Source organism: Camelina sativa, chromosome 14 (genome assembly GCF_030686135.1).
Source record: "Camelina sativa cultivar CO46 ecotype springtype chromosome 14, ASM3068613v1".
Classification (NCBI taxonomy): Eukaryota; Viridiplantae; Streptophyta; class Magnoliopsida; order Brassicales; family Brassicaceae; genus Camelina; species Camelina sativa.
The window spans coordinates 17,277,636-17,298,661 of NC_141893.1; the positions used below are offsets into that span (position 1 = coordinate 17,277,636).

The following is a 21,026-nucleotide window of genomic DNA, read 5'->3' on the forward strand; positions in this document are numbered from 1 at the left end:
ACCATCAGATTCTGAAACAAGTAAGAGCCAAAAGTACAGTTTTTTTTTATATACAAGTCGTATCTAGTTTGGTTATAAAAGTCGTATCTCATTTGTTTTTTTGTTTTTTTTTTCAAGTTTCTATTAGCAGCTAAATGATTAGTCATAGTTTTCTTGTTCTTAAATCATACTTTTAGTAATCTGTTTTTTTTGTTTTGTAAAATTGAAGTCTCATATCTTTGTTGATTTATTTCAGTTTTGGCTAATTTATACTAATTCATTTTTTACTTTTTTCGGCAGGAATGGAAAAGAAGTACCCTAAACGGCTTATGGAAGATGGAAGCAAGCCACAAGTTGGGCAGATAAATAACACTTGTCGAATGTCAATCTTACACAAAATCAAGAAGGCATTACCAGAAGAGTATGAGATTGTGAAGGGTGATCCAGTTTTCGCATCTGTCTTTGCATTGTATGAGAATGGTCTTGGGTACTCAGCTCGGTTGATACACAGCATCATGTGTAGGCAGTTGGTGACTAAGAGAAGACATGAGCTGTGGTTTGTGTTTGGTAAGAAGCCGCTTAGATTCTCAATGCAAGAATTCCATGCAGTTACTGGTCTTAAGTACAATGCCGATTTCAGTCATGATTCAGAGAGTTGGACAGATGATAATGGGTTTTGGAGCAAATTGTTGAAGAGAGGTGGTATCATTACCATTCAAAACTTGATGAAGACCCACCTTGAAGCAGCTCCATCGTGGAGAAAAAAAGAAGATAGAATTCGGTTTGTGTATGTTTGTGTGATTGTTGGGTTGGTAGTGGCTAAGGATGAGAAGAAAGCTATACCAAATTCATACATCAAGCTGGTCATGGATCTAGAGAAGGTTAGGACTTATCCTTGGGGTCTTGTAGCTTTTGACCATTTAGTTAGCTCTATAGTGGAAGCAAGAAAGAAACTAAAGAACCCCATTAGTTACATCCTCAACGGTTTCTCATATGCTCTTCAAGTTTGGGTTATGGAAGCCATTCCTCTCATTGGACAACTTATGGGAGAGAAGATTGACACAGAGATTACATTTAGCCGAATCTCTAATTGGAAAGGTGCTGCTAAAGTATCATATGATGAGCTCCTCCTTGTAGAGAAATCAATTGGAAACAAGGTCAGTTGACTTCTTATTTTTTCTTTTAAGTTTAAATTCGAGTACGTTGAGTTTTTTTTTTTTATTGGTTTCTTTGTTATTGTTTTGTCAGGATGTTGTTTATCCATGGATTTCCTCCACTGGAAACTTTGATGTATTGGAGTCCATTGAATATTTGAGGGTTGATGAAAATAAAGATTGTGAAGTGGACAACTTGGAAGCTTTGATCAGATCTGGCTATGATTTTGGAGATCATATTTGGGAGAGTGGCGAAGGATATGGTGTGGAAGATGATAACATTGAGGATGTTGGTGTGGAACAATCTCAGACTGTTGGAGGGGACAATGAAGTTTCGGTTGGAGAGGAGAGTGGTGAGAAGCAAGCTAATATCCCAGAAGTGTCTAGCTTGAAGAAGAGGAAGAAGCAAGTTGACCATGGAGCAGAGACACGGAAAAGAATGGTGATATCTCAGAGAGCATCAACTTCACATTGTTCATGTGGAGATGATATAAAGCGGTTCTTTAAGGAGTTAATTGACTCTTCTTTCAAGAGCTTCACAGAGACCTTTGGGGAACGATTGCTAACAATGGAGAAAGATGTATCATATATCAAGGCCTTGATATCCAGACCAGCAGAAGTGGATCCTAAGCCAGCAGAAGTGGATCCTAAGCCAGCAGTAGTGGATCCTAGTCCATCACGAGTGAAGCCCAAAACTTCGGTACGTAAGAAGTAGCTCAATGCCTTGTTCGATTGTAATATGTTGTGTGGTCTTTCCTTTTTGTTGTATCCTTGTTTGTATGTGTATGTTGTAAACATAAATTATGTGTTGTAACTTATGTGTTGTAACTTTAACTAAAGCCTTTCATAATTTTTTTTTTTGACAGGTTGAACTGTTTGATTTAGATAATCTGTTGATAGACCTCAATGTAGATACACAAGACTATCTAAAGAACACAGTAGGACACTTATCTCAAAAGTCTGTTGTGACCGGATTTAATCCTACACTTAGTCCCAAAGACGCGGGTAAAGATGAACCGGATGCGGTGTTGACTTCAGTTTCTGATGATCTATGGAATGGTTTCGAAGAGTGGAGTAGGCATCTCGAGTACGTGATTCAAATATTTTTATATACATGTTATGATTTATAAATTTTTTTTTTGTAATCTTACAATTGTTTTACGTTTACAGAAGCATTCAACTGGGTCCAACTTTACTTGATCAAGAATTGTTTAACCGAGTCATGATGGGTTTCAAATGGCTTGGAAACGAGGTATGTGTCAATCTTTTTAAATATTATATTTTATATTTTTAAAGTAAGACAAACCTGAGTCTTTAAATAATTACAGGAAATGGATGCAATGATGGATCGTGTAGGTTTCATGAATTGTCAGTTTAGCGAGCACGTCAAGGCCGACTACAATAAGTTTAGATCGGCAGGACGAACCCACACTTGGAATCACTTTTTGTTAGAATATGCCAAAGGTGAACTGCCATCTCATGGAAAGACAGGAAAAAATTGGGCTGTAGATTTGGATAGAATTTATGCACCGGTCTTCATTAACGGTAATCACTGGATCTCAGTTTGCATTAACTTCAGACTAAGAACAATTGAAGTCTTCGACTGTAATCAATACCAAAATAGAAGACACGTTGAGCCATTCGCTAATGTCATCCCTCGTCTTGTGAAGGAGATTCACAAAAAGGTTGATGGAAAAGCTCCCTTGTTGACTCCATACGAGATCATCCAGGTTCGTATGCCACCTAAATTAAATCGGTCAAGTTGTGATTGTGGAGTTTATGCCCTGAATATATCGAGTGTCACATGCGTGATCTATCTTATGAGTTGATTGACGATGAAAACATCAAGCAAGCTCGTTTGAAGTTCGCAGTCGATCTTTGGTCAGCAGCAAAGGATCATGTGCTAGTGGAACGAATGAAAACTTATGTGCGTCCAGTGTATGCGGCTGAGTTTGTAGACCTTGCCTAATTTTTAAGTGTCTTTATGATTGTTTTATAAATGATGGTTTTTGATGCTTTTGCTTGTTAGACCAATATCAGACTCATTAGTATTAATCCTCGATGGTGTTGATTTAGGACTGACTAATATGAGACTCAATAACATAAGGTCCTAAGCATAAGAACACAAAGAACACAAAAACATAACATATCCGATTTAAATGTTAACATAACAACACAAAAACATATCCGATTTGCCATAATTTAAACATATCAGATTTAAACCAGCTATTGACCCAAATTTAAATGTTGACCCGATGTAAGCATACCGATGACCCGGTTTTTAATTCAATATTAAGAAAAAAAATAAAATTAGGGATCTTCTTTTCCAATAATTGATCTTCCTCTCCAATACTCTCTTCTTCTTCTTTCCCGGTACTTTCTTCTTCTTAAAATTAGGGATCTTCTTTTCCAATAATTGATCTTCCTCTCCAATACTCTCTTCTTCTTCTTTTCCGATACTTTCTTCTTCTTCATCGTAAAAACTGATAGGAGCCATGAGCCAACGTTCTTCGGCTGGATCGTCAGGGTTACCGTCGAGAAGTTCTCAGGTTGGAGTTCCGTGTAGATGCTGGTGTGGTGGAGAGAATAGAACCTACACCTCAAAGACGGAAGAGAATCCCTGTAGGAGATTTTACAGATGTGTTGTTGGTGTGAAGGTAATTTACTTTTATCAGTCCTTATTCATCACAATAGCTGAAATTTATTAAATATTGTTATCGAAACAATGATTTTAGGAGAAGAAGGAGAAACACATGTTCCGTTGGGTTGATGATGCTGTTCTAGAGGAGATTAGGATGGTTGAAAGCAAACAAAACCAACTCTTAGAGGACCTAAAAAAGATGGTAACAAACAATGTGGAGCTCCAAAAGGAGATGGTGAAGGAGATGGAAGAAAAGATGGAGAAGAATATGATTGAGATCATCAGGCAAGAGCTAATGGTTGTGAAAGAGAGTATGGAGAAGTCGAACAAGCAGAGGATTTGTGTACTAGTCGTATTGGCAGTTTCAATGGCCTGGCTTTATAAGAAGATGATATGATGTCTTTGCTTTTTGTATTTTGTTGTTATGCTTAACACTTTTTGTTAGTGTTGTTTTTTGTACTCTGGTTTTAATGAAAGTTTGATTGAAAGAAAACACCATCAAGGAATTTCAAAACACATGAGTACTTCAAATGTCTTAAATCAACACCATCAACGAATTTCAAAACAAATGAGTCTATTAATCGAAAATAAAAACCATCAAACACCATCATTCATCACAAAGCAGCTGCCGTGAAACCAAAAATTCAAAAACAGGAATCTTAAGTTGATGCACAAACCATTGTTATATCACGATATCACAGGTCGTTCTGTTATGCCTTTCTTTGCCACACCGCGCACACTTATGTCTCTTTGACCCTTGTGAGTTTTGTGATGATTTTATCTTGTCTTCAGCGGATTCATATCTTCTTTTTCTTCGCCGTCCTGGATGTCTTCTTGTTTCAGGTGGTCGAACTTTTGCATCTTCAACATACTGTGGGACTCGCCATTCTTCTTCAGGAACACCTATTGGATTAACAGTTTCCTCATATTGCGATCTCCATGCAGTAGTGGTATACACATCATCAGCATAAGGATATAGATCCTTGCCTATATCAAAAGCTCCTTTTATAGCATGTCTATAAGGGAGTTTTTGGATGCTGAACTTTCCACATGAACAAGTCCTTCTTTCTAAGTCAACAATGTAGTCTACTCCATTACCTTTAACCTGGATCTGCGATCTGCTCATCAAATAACCGTTCATGAATTTACCTTTCTCTATTCTTCTTGAAATCTTTTTCTCCACCTCAACAGTTAAAGGATCTTTATGCTTTGCACTTAACTCTCTACTCTCATAAAACCAGCGTGTCATCATTTCTCTGATGCTGTCTAACAAAGGAATTATTGGATACTCTCTGGGTGTCCTCAAAGCAGCATTAATTGATTCAGCTGCATTGTTGGTGTTAATATCATACCTATAACCCGGAAAATGACAGCGAGCCCATTTTGTCACATCAGCTTCCTCTAGATAACTTCCCATAGCAGGACTAATATTGTTAATTTGCCCAAACTCTTTCTCAAACTCAGCAACTCTATAAGCTTTTGATGCTTTTGCAACCTTACCAGCGACACCTCTTCCCTTATGATATGTTATCACATTGCTAAGCAAGTGGTGGATGCAAATACCATGTTTAGCCAATGGATAGATGTTTCCATTTGATTTAGCAATCGATGTATGTCTATCTGACACAAATGATAAACCTTCTTCATCAGCTATAACCATCTTAAGTTGCATAAAAAACCACTCCCATGAACAATCATTCTCAGAATCAGCAATTCCAAATGCGATTGGATACAAATTGGAGTTACCATCTACAGCTGTAGCAACTAGGAGAACCCCTTTGTATTTATTCTTCAAAAATGTACCATCAACTACTATCACTTTCCGCATTGACTTGTAAACCCTCTTGTTGATTGACCAAAAGAAATAAATAGATATTTAAATCTTCCATCAAAGTCAATTTCATAATTCGTGAAGGTACCAGGATTCGCTTCTTGTAGCATGTGCAAGTATTTTGGAATCTTAGCATAACTTTTCTCAGGAATTCCTCTAACTTCGTTAACTGCATACTCCCGAGACTCCCAAGCTTGGTGATATGTTAGCTCGCAGCCGTACCTTGAACGAATAATATTAACTATATCATTCGGTTTAGGACCTTCCTTCACGCCCTCATAGCTTTGCTTAATGAGATGTCCAATTGTTCTTGCAGATGGAGTCCTACAAAATGAGTTTTTTTTTGAAGGGGCACATGTATGGTTACCCACAAACTTGTTGATTTTGAAATATGTAGATGCTTGTAAACACTCAGCCCGGAGACGTCAATTACAAGCACTATCAATGCAGCGTATACACCACCATCTCTTATCAGATTTTGTAATCCTATAGTCGCAGTTATATTTCATTGCATACATTTCCATAGTACCCTGTAAAGCTTCTTTACTGCTGAAATATTCACCATTTTTTACCATTGAATCTTCCAACTTTAAACCAGCAGCATCACCAAGATTAGCATCAGTAGGCTTTTCTAATACATCATTAGTCGGCTTAGGTGAATTCCTTGAAATAATACCTACTGATTTTCCCACATCAACTTCCACATTACAACCATCGCTACTATCAACTGACAACTTATTCAGATCGAACTGGACTTTACTCCTATCGCCATCAACTACTCTTTTGAATGTAACACACAACCGAATCATGTTTATCTTTTTCAGATATGCAAGAAAATTATTCATACCTCTATTATTTGTCAATACAACAGGAGGACAATCAACTTTAACCTCTGTGGGTAGATAACTGAATTCCACATCAAACATATTTTGCTCTATTTCATAGTCTTCTGAAACCATCACCTTCAACTCTTCAAGAGATGTAGTGGGTTGCAAAGTCAGTAATCTAGCAAGTTTTTCTTCATCATCAATAAATCTCCACTCCTTCTTGGCATCCAGTGTCCATACACCACAAGTAACATAGATTTGCATCATAAACAGGTAAGTGAAAGCTTTTGTGGAAGGTGGAAGAGATGGTGACCGATCACGTTAAGGTATAATGTCGATTTTTCTTAATTTGTTTAGCTTCTAAATAATTTAGAATATGTATTCTAGAATATATTAGAACAAATCTAAACAATAATTACGAAATCTTAACCATAAATTAAGAATATTTAAAAAATATTTAAAAAATATTCACTTTCCTTATTTAATTTATTTTCTTTCTATTTTAAGGGTATTCTAAGGTTTACAGATTACAAATTCTAAAATTTCTATGATATATCTTCTACTTCTTTTAGTATATAGGGTAAAACGTAGAAAACGAATTCTGAATTTAAGTAGAATGAAGAAAAACGTAGAATTCATATTCTTAATTTTGTAGAACAGACAAAATTCAGAATCTAAAATTTTTAGAACAAATTTTCCGTCTAAACTTCGTAGAACATGTACAAACTGTAGAATGAACAATCTAAATGTTTCAGAAAGAGAAAAAATCATAGAAAGTCTATTCTAAACAATTTGGACCAGAAATCAGCAAATTACAAACTGATTTTTGACATCCAAAACATTTTTATTTCAAATTTTTTTTTACACAATTGTATACTAACATGGGTTTTCTGTTTGTTTATTGGTTCAAACTCCTAAAAATTTCACTATTTCTATTAGTATGGGCATTTTCGTCACAATTGACAATCTTAAAAAAAAAGTGTAGATGGCCAAATTTTTAGAAAAAGATCATTTATTTATAATTCTCCCAATTAAATTTCCTACAAATGCTACTTTATCATATATATTGATATTTTAGCTAGTAGCACTCAAATCCAGTCACTAAAAATAAAGGCAAGTTAAATACTAGCATAATAGACTAAATATAGTTTACTCCTCCAAACGCACCCACAACAATCACACTTGCTCATCCTCTGATTCAAACTCAATGTGGAAGGGATGATCATCACCATCTTCAATAAGTTCATTTTCTTCTCCTTCTCCATCCAGCTCCATAAACCACTCCTCTACATCTTCGTCATCACCATCAACGAGCACATCAGCATTGTCCTCTTTGATCCTCTTTCGCTTGTTGAATAACTTTGAATTGAACTGCACATATACTAGACTGTTCATTTGATCAACGTCTAGTCTATTCCTCTCACTTTTGTGAATCTACAACATAAATTTAAGAGTTAACATTGAGCAAATACTTAGAAACAAAATCAGAGTTAATAACAAAAAAAAAATAAAAAAAAAACACACACACACAAACCTCTTCGAAAGTACTCCAGTTTCGTTGACAACCAGATGAACTAGAAGTCAAAGTGAGAATCCTCATTGCTAGTTTAAACAAATTAGGCACACCTGTTCCGTATGTTGACCACCAATTCCCTAAAATAATCCAATTGCAACATAAGAGATAGTTTCACAAAACTTGAAGTCATCGAAGGTAAAACAAAAAGGCGAGAGAAAAACCTGGTTCAAACTTATCGGTGTTCTGTTCACATCCTCTTATAGCAAGAGGCTTTCCAAAAAATCCAAGTTTATCCTCATATTTTTTAAACTCATTGACAACGTTACCTTGTTTCTCGAACTCACCATGGTAAAAAGTCTCAACACAATTGAGAAAGCCAGTCATGAGTCTCGCATCCAGCTGAACGGTTGGTTCGTTATAGAAGTAAAACGGGTTCAACAAGTAGGCAGTCAAATGTAATGGAGTATCCAACCTACCTTTGATTTTCTCATCAATGATCTCAATGATAGGTTGGTAATACTTTTCCAAATTATTAGTAGCCCCTTTGATAGATCTTTTCGCTTCTACTAATTCTCCATAAACAAACCCCATTGAAGGTTTTTTCTCTCCATCGACCATCCTAAGAACGTTAACCAAAGGCTCCAAAACCTTCACAACTCGTTCAACCCCATTCCAAAACGCAGGACTTAAACAGGTGTAGTAAGAACTTCTACCCTTTACATATTTGGATTCCTTGCATCTGTCCCATTCATCACTAACAAACATAAATTTAACCTGTTCTTTATTCTCCAACAAGCTTTGCAACGTCAAGAAGGTTGTAGCAAATTTTGTGACTCCACGCCTTACAGTACCCCTTTCCTTTATACGACATCTCATCATAGCTAACGTTTTTTCATGACCATATATGAACGTGGTCACAGCTTTAGCTTTATCAATGTACTTTGAAATCTTTGGCAACTTAACAATGTCTTCAAGCATCAATTTAACAGTATCAGCAGCGCATGCTGACCAAAATATACCTGGTCTCTTCTCTTTCAACATCCTTGCAGCTGCCAAGTTGTTCTCCGCACAGTCAGTTATCACCTGAACAACTTTCTCAGCACCAACATCTTCTATGCATTTATCAACATACTCAAAGATAAACGCACCAGTCTGAGATTCCTTCGAGACCTCTTTAGAAGAAACAAAACTAGTCCCTTCTCTTGAATTGACACAAAAATTCACAACGTTCTTCTTTGTGCCACTACTCCATGCATCTATCAGTACAGAACAACCATAATATTCCCGTTCTACCTCTACACTCTTAAGTTTCTCAGTAATAACTTCTTCTTCCTCCTTTAACAATGTACCCCTAAGTTCACACTGGCTTGGTGGAACCCAACCAGTTCCAAACCTTCCTAAAGCTTCACAAAACAACCTAAACGAATCGCTCTCAACGACATTAAAAGCAATACCAGAATCATATATCCATCTAGCACAATACTGATGCACAACCAAATCATTACCTATTTCTTGTCCTGTCTCACCACCTAAAGAATCCTCAGGAGTAACGAACTTATCCATCGGACCTTGAACTATATCCACCAATTCATCATCTTCTCTATCCCTCTCATTGTTAATACCAACCGCGAAACTAAACAAATCCGTTTCTCTATTCATTCTCCTCTTCTTGTTCTTCGCTTCCAAGATCGCTTTCATACATTTGGACTGGTCTTCTTTCGTAGACCGCGGACACGAGGATACATTCCCTTTACGGTGAGCGATATGCTCCTTAATCCTATACACACCTCCTCCCATTGCTTTCCCACACAGCTTGCATTTCACTCTATCTGGATTCTTCGGGTCATACAAAGTTCCGTATTCCCATCCAACATCACCAGAGTTCCGTTTCAACGACGACGTTCCCGGTGAAAAATCCGATGTCGAAAACGAATCCATATAAGCAAATCTGTATGTTTTTTTCAGGAAAAAAAAAATGGATCAAATCTATTTATACAAAAGGTTGAATCGAAACAATCAATCGAAGAATTGAATAAAGTGATACTGATGAAATTTCTCACACACACAACAGATTTTTGAAAAATTCACAGACGAATGATGAATACAAATCAAATCAGTGACTGGAATATAAAAAAAAAAAAAAAAAAAAATACGTTTCGTAATCATCTGACCTATGACGGAGAGAGGCCGGAGGGGATGAAGTGTTGATCAGTGGAGTGAAGGACGATTCACGGCGAATTAGGGATTTTATGATACAACTTAAAATGTGAAACTGTATCGTTCTGAAGATAACCGGGAAAGTTTCCCGGGGAAATGAAAAAAAAAATTGAAAAGAAAAGACGGTTTAGTTATCAAATCTCTTAACCGGTTGATTGGTTTTCAAACCACAAAATTATTCGGTAAGCTGAATAAAACACCAGCTGAAAATTTTATATAACGTTTTGACTAGTGTGATTTATTTTCTAGGGAAAATAATTTATGAATATTAATTAAGTCGAACAGTTTAGAGTTTTCTTCGTAAAATTGTAAAAATAAAATTACCTATTTCTGTAAAATTGTAAAAGAAAATTGCCTGTTTCTGTAAATTTGGCAGAATTAAACCCTTGTATATAAAGCCCGACCCCAGAGTTATTTTTACGGTTTTTGTTACCGTCTTCTCCGTTTGCTCTCTTCTTCTTTGATCTGTTGCTCAGAGACGACAATGGCTGCACAGCAAAATCCGTTACCGCAAGGAGGTAACATATTTATAAAATTTTATTAGTTACTATGGTATAATGATTAAATCATCAATCAATTATATCAATGACTCGGCCCAGTTAGTGGGTTTTGTATATATAATTCATTTGTTAGGTACGTAAATTTCATTAGTTAGGTGATTACTTTGTTCCTCTATGTACTCGATTCACTCCTGATGATAGAGATATAAATTTTATTAGGGTGTTTTTGTTTATTTTGTTTCCTTCCACATGTTTCATTCATTTAGGTAATATCTCTGTCCCTCTATGTACCCGATTTGCTCCTAATGCCAGATAGGTAATTGAGAAGTTTTTGCTACCAACACTCTCGCAAACACCACCATTACGTGGTACGGGTTTGATAGAGTTTGGTGAGTTAGGGCAGTTTATTTCGGGTCAGCGTCCATGGGAGCCAACTGCCTTTCCATATTTCCATGCGAACCACTTTTGGTTGTTTGTTCGAAGATGGTCGTACGAGTCTAGCAGAGATGTTGGTTCATTTGGGAAGTGGAAAGTTGCAGGAAAGGCTACAGGTATTCACAGTCAAGATGGTCAATTCATCATAGGCTATGTGCAGAAATTTGATTTGGTGAAAGACGGACTCAAAACTGGTTGGTATCAGCATGAATATAGACGTTACTCCAATGCCACTTTTGAAGAGGTGGTTATTAGTCATTTGGTATATGATCCCTCAAAACGTCAGCTGGCGCCTGATCCTATTTACCATGGAGGTCCCCAGAATGTTGTAGGTTTCCAAACTGCAGCTCAGAATGTTAATCCCAAGCATCAAGTGATGATCCCTAAGAGAGAGTGATGATCCCAGCATGGAAATGCCCAACCTGTAGTATCAGGTGCAGTTTTTGTGATTCCTCAAAATAAAAATGTGACTATTTTAAAAACATTGTGTGCTTTTCTTTTACCCTGAACGTGGATTGATTTTATATATTTTGGTGACATGTCGACAAAACAAAACAAAGAAAAATTATTATCGTCGACATTTTGAGATGGAGAGAGATAGACAGTACGTTAACAAAATAATGATGATCATCTTAATAAGTTAGTAAGAAAACAACAATGTTAAGAAAAAACTAATGATAATATGCTAAAAGAGATAAATACATACTAAATAGTAGAGGTAGTACTAAAGTAACATATGAGTTCTTTTTTCTTTTGTTAAATAGTAACATATTTTGTTTGTGTTCTTAGTTTCGTAGAAAATAGCTTACGAACTGAAATATTTTGTCCAGAAGAATAGAATGGAAAGCAATATTTTGTCACATGTAGTAGCAATGATGTATATGAACGAAAGCAATATTTTGTAACGCTTGTCGAATTCACATGTAAAGTCCGTACACCAAGCAATAATATATCATGGGCGGTTAGATTACGACCGGAGACCTTTTTGACCACCGTGATGGTCCATACGGATTGCGATACGTTGTGGTAGTTAGTGGCGGTGGTGTAACATTATGCATCCAAATGACGCAACCATTTCTTACTTTTTTTTTATTATTGTAGGAACTCGACACACGAGGAATTTTACTATAAATAAATAAGTTATGACAGAGCAGAGCATCTTCTACTGGTCTGGATTTAGTAAATAATTTTCATTAAATCATCATATTTTGGTGTATATATCTAGAAGGGTTTATCCGCACCTTCGTAATGAAGTATGATCAATGCAATTTTATTTTGGTCAACGTACTCATATTTTTAGTCTATGGGTAGTTTACATATGCTGTCGAGACTCGAGTTTTGTTTCTACAACGTGACACTTGAGATATGGGCATATATGGACTTTGGTTCAATACTCGTGTTACGCCAATTTCATGTTATCATCTAAATTCGAGAACCTAAAAATAGTACTAAGCAACACAGATAAATGATTAAGTATCGTGACTAAGCTTAAAGAGGCATTAGACAGAAAGTACTTTAACGAAACTATTGGGAGATGGAGAAAAATAGTATACCAGATCAAGTGATCAACAGTCGAAATGACAAGTTGAAATTATAAAAATCATGAATACTTAGAAGATCATGATTAGGAAAATTTACATTTATCTCTAATGTATTATTTACATTTATATATATATATATATTAGATTAGAAAATTATAAACTATATATAAGAAAGAATACATATTGTATCATTGTATCATTATAATCATGAAAGTTAATACAATTATTCTTTTAATATGGTGTTCGTAGCTTTGTCAATTTATCAAAGTCTAAAGACAAAAGATTATTTACTTGTAGTTGTACCTATAGAAGTATTCACAAAAATCACATAATATTGTGTCCTTCGATCAATTCTATCTTATAAGATTTGATGGCCAAACCACTCAGCCTTTCTTGTCACTACAAAGTTTTTGGTATAATGAATTTTCAAAAAAAGTTTTTAAAAAAAATTAATGAGTATTATATAGCACGTGCGACACAAAATCTAGAATGAAAGAATATTATAGTACGAAGATAAATGATAAAATCCTATGAAGTAGTACACATTGTCAGATTATATGATCTGATGTTTATATAGGAATGAATATAGGATCAACATTTCTACTACATAATCTTATTCTTAGGTACTCTTTTTCCAATTAATTCACTCATGAGTTCTTGAACAAAGGAACATGTGAGTTCAAAAGAACATAATCATGAAAAGCAAGATTTCTTATAATTGTTCAAGTCACATGTAGGGTCTTTTCGAAAATAGGAACTTGTGGAGAAGTAATAATACAGAAAGGGTGGTTAGCAGTGGCAGAGCCAAAGCCAGATTTTAGAGGGGTCAAAAAAAAAAAAAAAAAAATCAATAGGGAAAAAATACAAAATTTAGGAAGTCAAAAAAAAAATTATTTAGTTAATAGGGTAAAAATGCAAACTTTTTAGAGGATCAAACTGAAAGTTTTGTTTTAATGAGGTCAAAATGCAAAATTTAAAAGTATCAGAATGAAAATTTTAAATTTAATAGGATCAAAATACAAAATTTAGGAGAGTCATTTTGGTATTTCTAAATAAAAAAATATACCAAAAAAATTTAGTGCGGTCAGCCGACCCTTCTCTCTTAACTGCCTCCGCCCCCTGATGGTTAGATTGAGACCGGAGACCTTTTTGACCACCATGATGGTACGTACTACGATACGGTGTGGTGGTTAGTAGCGGTGGTGACCAATATGCAGCCACGTCATACACACGGACATATCTTCTTTCTTTCTTCTCTTTTTATTTGTTTCTTGTTCTTTAGGAATTGGACACACAACATTTTTCTATAACTAATAAAAGGATGAAATAATTGTCGATCTGGCTTTAGTATTTCTATTTTGTTGAACCATATTATGGTTTATTTAGATAGATTTTCCTCCGTGCCTTCGTTATTAATTAACAACACTCTCTCTTTTTTGTTCAATTTTATAGTCTATCGGTAGTTACATATTTAAGTATCACATTTGCTGTCAAGACTCGAGCTATTTTCTACATTTTGACTCTTGAGATATGACATACAGTATATGGACTTTGGTACAAAAGTCTTTTAATGCTATTCCATGGGATATCAACTAGATAGATGCAAAGCCTAAATTTCTAACCACACATATAGAAGGACTAAGTAAATTTTCTTTTTATTTGTTCATACTAGTTCACACAACATAACACAATTGTATGTCACATTAACATAAAAGAAAATAATTCCATAATCATATCTGCCGGTAAAGATATTAAATGATCCTTAATTATGAAACATTTATTTTCATTTCTCAAATATAAATCAAGGCCAGTCATCAGATTATTTGCAAGCCATTTACTAAATTTTATTAAACTCATATTAATGTTCTCAAAATATTCTTAAATAATACCAAATTAAATTAGAAGCCCAATACACACTATTTGTACACGCTTAAAAAAGACAGCCTTGCTAATTTATACAATATCCATCAAAGTCCATGTAGAAATAGAGAGACCCATGCATGCATGACAGCATATCTCCACTTCACACGTAACTACGTGGGAAGCTCACTCCACTGAAACCAAACAAGCCTCCCACAAATTCCATTCCCTCATTTATTTCTCTATATATATATACAACTTTACTTAACTACAGACTCTATCGTCTAGACTAATTAGCACATTTCATTAATATACCACACAAGCATACACACATTACCAAAAAACATTGTACTAATATAATATGGAAAACAGTTATGTTGGTCAACGAGAGCAATGCTTCTCTTCCATTGACCAAGTGTCCTACAAAGGCGTCGGCCAGAGAAAATGGGGCAAATGGGTGTCGGAGAGACGAGAACCCGGTAAGAAAACCCGGATTTGGCTCGGGAGCTATGAGACAGCCGAGATGGCCGCAGTGGCCTACGACTCTGCATCTCTTTATCTCCGAGGGTGTGGGTCTCATCTGAACTTCTCCGAGCTTGCCCACAACTTTCCTCAACCGACAAGCTCCAGTTCCAAGTATAGAGTAGAGAAGTATAACTAAGGCTAAATGTGTAATCAATATTGTATAAAACCCTTATGTATATGAGTATATATATTGTAACCTCATGATCAATACAATTAAACCTTTCCTTACATGGTATCAGAGCAGTGAATCTTAGACCTATTTTTTTTTTTCGCCGCTATTCTCCTTCCTCCTTTCCTCTCTTCTACCTTCTTCTTTCTCAGATCTTGTGCCATGGCTTCCTCTGATGTCATCAACACTTCTTCTTTAAATGCTCTCCACAACATCAACATGTCAAATGTTACAAAGCTTACTGCTTCTAACTTTCTCTCTGCCACATATGCCAAACCAACTTGAGGTCATATCAAACAACTACGGGAACAGATCAAACAGTGGTGGAAAGGTACTCGAACGATTGATGACTATGTTCAAGGCTTAGTGTCTCGTATTGATCAACTTGCTGCACTGGGTAAACCCTATGAACATGAGGAACAAATCGAGTATCTTCTTGGTGGTCTACCCGACGATTACAAATCAATCATTGATCAAATCGAGGGTCGTGATACTCCTCCCACCATGGCTGCGATTCATGAAAAGCTTATTAACTTCGAGCTGAAGCTTCAATCCAATGCATCCATCTCCTCTGTCGTGCCTGTCACGACAAATGCTGTTTTCAACAAGCCATATGGTCATGCCAACAACAACTCTTGTCATCAACGCTCTTCTTCTCGTGGTAGTTCCTCCGCCTTCTCACGCAATGGTCAAGGTAGAGGTTACCAAGGTCGCTATCAGTTGTGTGGTGTCTTTGGTCATAGTGCCCGGCGGTGCTCTCAGTTATCCGCCTCTGCTCGTGGTTTTCAACCTATTGGTGGCGGCTACTCTCCGTCTCCTGGTTCGCATGGGACTCCTCATGCTAACGTTGTTGCTGTCCCCACGTACAATTCGGTAAATTGGGTAATGGATAGCGGTGCCACTCATCACCTTACCTCTGATCTATCCTACCTTGCACTACATCAACCATACTCTGGTGGTGAAGAGGTTCAGATTGCAGATGGTTCTGGTTTAAAGATCACACATACGGGTTCCGCCTTACTCCCTACACCCTCTAGTTCTCTTTCTTTAAAAGATGTTCTATACGTTCCTGATATTTGCAAGAATCTTATATCCGTCTATCGTCTGTGTAATGCTCATAAGGTTTTTGTGGAATTCTATCCTGCTTACTTTTAGGTGAGGGATCTGAGCACAGGGGTCCGATTACTCCAAGGGAGAACTAAGAATGGACTATATGAGTGGCCAGTTGATCGTGATACCATCAATGTCTTCTCCGCGCCCGTGACATCAAAAATCGACCTCTCATCTTCGCATCTTCGACTTGGACACCTCTCGTTATCTGTTTTAAACACTCTTGTTTCTAAGTTTTTATTACCTCTATCTTCATCCACACAAAAACAATTCTCTTGTTCAGATTGTCTCATCCATAAGAGTCACAAACTCCCTTTTTCTTCAAATACAATCTCCTCTACTCAACCACTTGAATACATTTATACAGATGTTTGGTCCTCTCCAATTACTTCTTCTGAAAACTTCAAGTATTATCTTATTTTGGTTGATCATTTTACCAGATATACATGGCTTTTCCCATTAAAACTCAAGTCCCAAGTCATAGATGTTTTCATTGCTTTTAAAGCTTTGGTTGAGAATCGGTTTCAAACGCGGATTAGAACATTGTACTCTGACAATGGTGGTGAGTTCATTGCCCTGCGTACGTTTATGTCGTCACACGGTATCTCTCACTTCACCACGCCACCTCATACGCCTGAGCACAATGGTATTTCGGAGAGAAAACATCGACATGTTGTCGAAACGGGTCTTGCTATGCTCAGTCATGCCTCTGTTCCTTAGAGTTAATGGTCGTACGCTTTTGCTACGGCGGTTTATCTCATAAACAGAATGCCCACAGACATTCTCGGCGGTGACTCACCATACCACAAGTTGTTTCGCACATATCCAAATTATCTCAAACTGCGGGTCTTTGGCTGTGAGTGTTTTCCCTGGATACGTCCATATCGGAACAACAAACTCGAGCCTCGCTCGACACTGTGTGTGTTTCTCGGTTACTCACTCACACAGAGTGCTTATCTCTGTTTCGATACTGCTAATACGAGGCTCTACACATCGCGTCATGTGAGGTTTGTTGAGAATCATTTTCCCCTCTCTGCGACTCCATTGTCCACGACGGTTTCGTCACCAGTCTTGCCGTCTCCTTATCCATCGATTTTGATTCCAGTGTCGCAGCCCCCAATTTCATTGTCTCCGGCTTCTTCCCTCGCTCCATCGGACTCACCCCTGTGCAATGACCCTCATCCTGACTCCTTTGTGGATCCAGCTTCAACATCTTCCTCGCCAAAGGTTTCTCCGGCTTCGTCTCCATTTGTCTTGAGGTCATCGTCGTCGACTTCTGTTGATCTGGATCACGAGAGACGAACCAAGCGAGCTCACGATGACTCCTCCATACGGGCTTCTATAGGCCAACCTCAATCCTCCTCTTCCTAAGGCCCAACTTCGTTAGGCCCATCAAGTCAACCACCAAATCCGATCAGTCCATCTTTGGTTAACACATTATCGTCTCCTTCTTGATCGGACTCCTCTGCAACCTCCACACCGTCGGTTGCTCCATCGCCACCGCAACCTCCGATACCTCATTCTATGCGCACACGATCCAAAAACAATATTCACAAACCGAATCTCAAGTACAGTCTTGCTGCTGTCACCACACCGTCCATTCCGACAAAGGTCGCGGCTGCACTTCGGGATCCAAACTGGCGAGCTGCTATGGTCGAGGAGATCAATGCTCAGCTGTGGGAACATTCTTGGGATCTCACACCTCCCACATCGGTTCAGAATGTTATCACCTGTAAGTGGATCTTTACACTCAAATACAACATGGATGGATCGATTTCTAGGTACAAGGCTAGATTGGTTGCTCGTGGGTTCAATCAGGAATATGGGCTTGATTATTCCGAGACCTTCAGTCCAGTAATTAAATCCACTACGATTCGACTTGTTTTGGAGATTGACGTTAAGAAGGATTGGATGATTCAACAGGTTGATATCAATAATGCATTTTTACAAGGTACCTTAGAGGAAGAGGTATATGTATCTCAACCACCAGGTTTTGTTGATCATGATCGCCCATATCACGTATGTCGTTTGAGGAAAGCTCTCTATGGGTTGAAACAGGCACCACGTGCTTGGTACCAAGAACTACGACGGTTCCTTCTTGACTCTGGTTACAAGACCTCGGTTGGGGACAACAGTTTGTTTGTTTTCAAACACGGTGATTCACATGTGTACGTCCTTGTTTATGTGGATGATATTATCATCACTGGTCTTGCGTCTCTGGTACGTGCTTTTCACTCATCTCTTGCTCGTCGTTTCTTGCTTAAGGACCTTGGTCCTTTAAGTTACTTCTTGGGTATAGAAGCAACACGCACATCTTCCGGACTTCATTTGATGCAAAGAAAGTACATTACTGATCTTCTGGCCAAAACTAAAATGCAGGATGCTAAACCTGTTCTGACCCCAATGTCTTCTTCCTCTCAGCTCACGGTCCTTTCTGGTACACCACTGGCTGATGCGAAAGAATATCGGATGGTAGTTGGTAGTCTGCAGTACCTAGCGTTCACAAGACCTGATATTGCCTTCCCGGTTAATCGCCTTTCATAGTTTATGCATCGGCCTACCAATATACATTGGCAAGCTGTGAAGAGAGTGTTACTGTATCTTGCTGGAACGAGATCCACGGTATCTTTCTGCGTCGTGATGCTCCTCTTACTATCCATGCGTTTTCTGATGCTGATTGGGGTCGTGATAAAGCAAACTTTGTGTCTACCAATGCTTATAACATATACTTTGGTGGCAGTCCGGTGTCTTGGTCGTCAAAGAAACAGTGAAGTGTCTCTCGATTCTCGACTGAGGCTGAATACTGAGCAGTCGCTAACACAGCATCAGAACTTAAATGGATATTCTCATTGTTGACTGAGTTGGGTATTGATCTTCCATTGGCTCCGGTAATATACTGTGACAATATTGGAGCAACATACCTTTGTGCTAATCTTGTTTTCCATTCCAAGATGAAACACGTCGCGCTCGACTATCATTTCGTTCGGGAAAACGTTCAGTCTGGTACACTTCGGGTAGCTCACATTTCAGGTGATGATCAACTCGCCGATGCTCTTACTAAACCACTTCCGCCACCGCGTTTTACAGAGTTAAATTTCAAGATTGGCGTCAAGAAACTGTCTCCATCTTAAGGGAGCGTATAGAATAGAGAAGTATAACTAAGGCTAAATATATAATTAGTATTGTATAAAACTCTTATTTACATGAGTATATATATTGTAACCTCATGATCAATACAATTAAGCATGTCCTTACACCAAGCACGTTCAAGTTGCTGCTCAAGAGGCAGTACTAATGTTTAAACCGGGTGGGTCTAGTGAACCAGAACTCGGTTCTAGTCAGGGGCTATCTCGGTCGGATTGTCTCCGGATCAGATTCAGGCGATTAATGAATTTCCATTGGACTCACCGAGGTTGGGATGGATGCATGACTTGGCAGTTAATGATTGTGCAGAGTTGTACGGACATTATTTTGTTCAATACGATAGGGATGATTTTTATGAAATACAGAACCAACAGTCCATATGGGATTTTAGTTGATACTAATCTGCTAAAGTACTTAAAACAATACTCGATTCTTTTTATGATGTGTCACCAACCATTTAACACAATCAAAATCGCCATTGCTTTATCTAACTCCTTTAACTTCACAGTGGATATATGAACTAAATTCTAGTTGGATTATACTTCCAATTCCATTTTTTTTTTGCCATAAGATAATTTTTGTAGGTCTATAATAATATCACAGATTAGATTGTAAACTTAATTCTTTTTCATTGTCGATGCTATATTTACAATTTGGAAGAAAAAAAACTAAGAATGAAATGAATCGCATTATGACAAAATGATATTAAACTCTCTCTCGAAAGTAGTTACAAAAAAAATTAGCACCAACGACTAACGAGTGTAAGAGTTTTATGGGTCAAATTATTTGCGACATAAGTATTCAAAATTTTCCTAATACACATAGACATAGTATGAAATCCCAAATCATATATCGAAAGATGATGTAACTATGATAGAAGATTATATATTTTTCTTCGAATGGCAAAATTAGAGGATGTAACTTTTGATAGAGATTATATATTTTTATTAGAATTTTTTGTCGACATGGCGAAAATAAAGAGGAACTGATTTGATTATGGTCGACATTGCAACAGAGTGAGACAGAGAATATCACAATACAAAGTACCGTGTCTCCTATCGCCTGTCAAAGGGTTCGGTCCCTTTCACGCACGTGCCTCCCATAAACTAGAATAAATGAATATGTTAAGAGTTAATTGATTAATCCTATGAAGTTCTTATTTACTTATTCCATAGGTACATATATAGGTTCTACTACGTACATAATTATTAATTACTCTTTTTTTGGAATAGTGTTAAAGTACACTCATGAGTTCTTGAACAAAAGAACATGTGAGTTCAAAAGAATAGAATGTAAAGCAATATTTTGTTATACTTGTTGAATTCACATGTAGGGTCCGTCGAGAATATGATGTTGTGGAGAGATTCAATAATACAGAAAGGGTAGTTAGACTGAGACTAGAGACCTTTTTGACCACCGGATGGTCCGTACTGATTGCGATACGGTGTGGTGGTTAGTGGCGGTGGTGATCATTATGCAGCCACGTCACGCAACCATATCTTCTTCTTTTTTCTTTATCTTTTTTTTTGTTTTCTTGAGAATTCGACGCACGAGGTTTTACTATGAATCAATAAACT

At 37.2% G+C, this 21,026-nt stretch overlaps 3 protein-coding genes and 2 pseudogenes across 3 annotated transcripts; 3 read left to right on the plus strand and 2 right to left on the minus strand.

The window, feature by feature from the left end:
- The first annotated feature begins 281 nt into the window (after nucleotides 1–281).
- Nucleotides 282–1,937, plus strand: LOC147928338 (uncharacterized). Its single transcript, XM_087482965.1, has 2 exons — nucleotides 282–1,136; nucleotides 1,228–1,937. Exons 1-2 carry the CDS (start codon nucleotides 282–284, stop codon nucleotides 1,846–1,848), a joined length of 1,476 nt encoding a protein of 491 aa, XP_087339091.1. The 3' UTR covers nucleotides 1,849–1,937.
- Nucleotides 1,938–3,628: 1,691 nt separating this feature from the next.
- Nucleotides 3,629–4,171, plus strand: LOC147928339 (uncharacterized protein At4g04775 pseudogene; annotated as a pseudogene).
- A 285-nt stretch (nucleotides 4,172–4,456) lies between these two features.
- On the minus strand, nucleotides 4,457–5,026 carry LOC147928340 (uncharacterized). The gene has a single exon (XM_087484095.1). It carries the CDS (start codon nucleotides 5,024–5,026, stop codon nucleotides 4,457–4,459), a length of 570 nt encoding a protein of 189 aa, XP_087340221.1.
- A 2,400-nt stretch (nucleotides 5,027–7,426) lies between these two features.
- Nucleotides 7,427–10,349, minus strand: LOC104741953 (uncharacterized). The gene is made up of 4 exons (XM_010462895.2): nucleotides 10,120–10,349; nucleotides 8,170–9,896; nucleotides 7,967–8,085; nucleotides 7,427–7,866 (listed from the first exon to the last, which is right to left on the minus strand). Exons 2-4 carry the CDS (start codon nucleotides 9,884–9,886, stop codon nucleotides 7,609–7,611), a joined length of 2,094 nt encoding a protein of 697 aa, XP_010461197.1. The 5' UTR covers nucleotides 9,887–9,896; nucleotides 10,120–10,349; the 3' UTR covers nucleotides 7,427–7,608.
- A 4,513-nt stretch (nucleotides 10,350–14,862) lies between these two features.
- LOC104743762 (ethylene-responsive transcription factor ERF022-like) lies at nucleotides 14,863–19,844 on the plus strand (annotated as a pseudogene).
- Nucleotides 19,845–21,026: the final 1,182 nt, after the last annotated feature.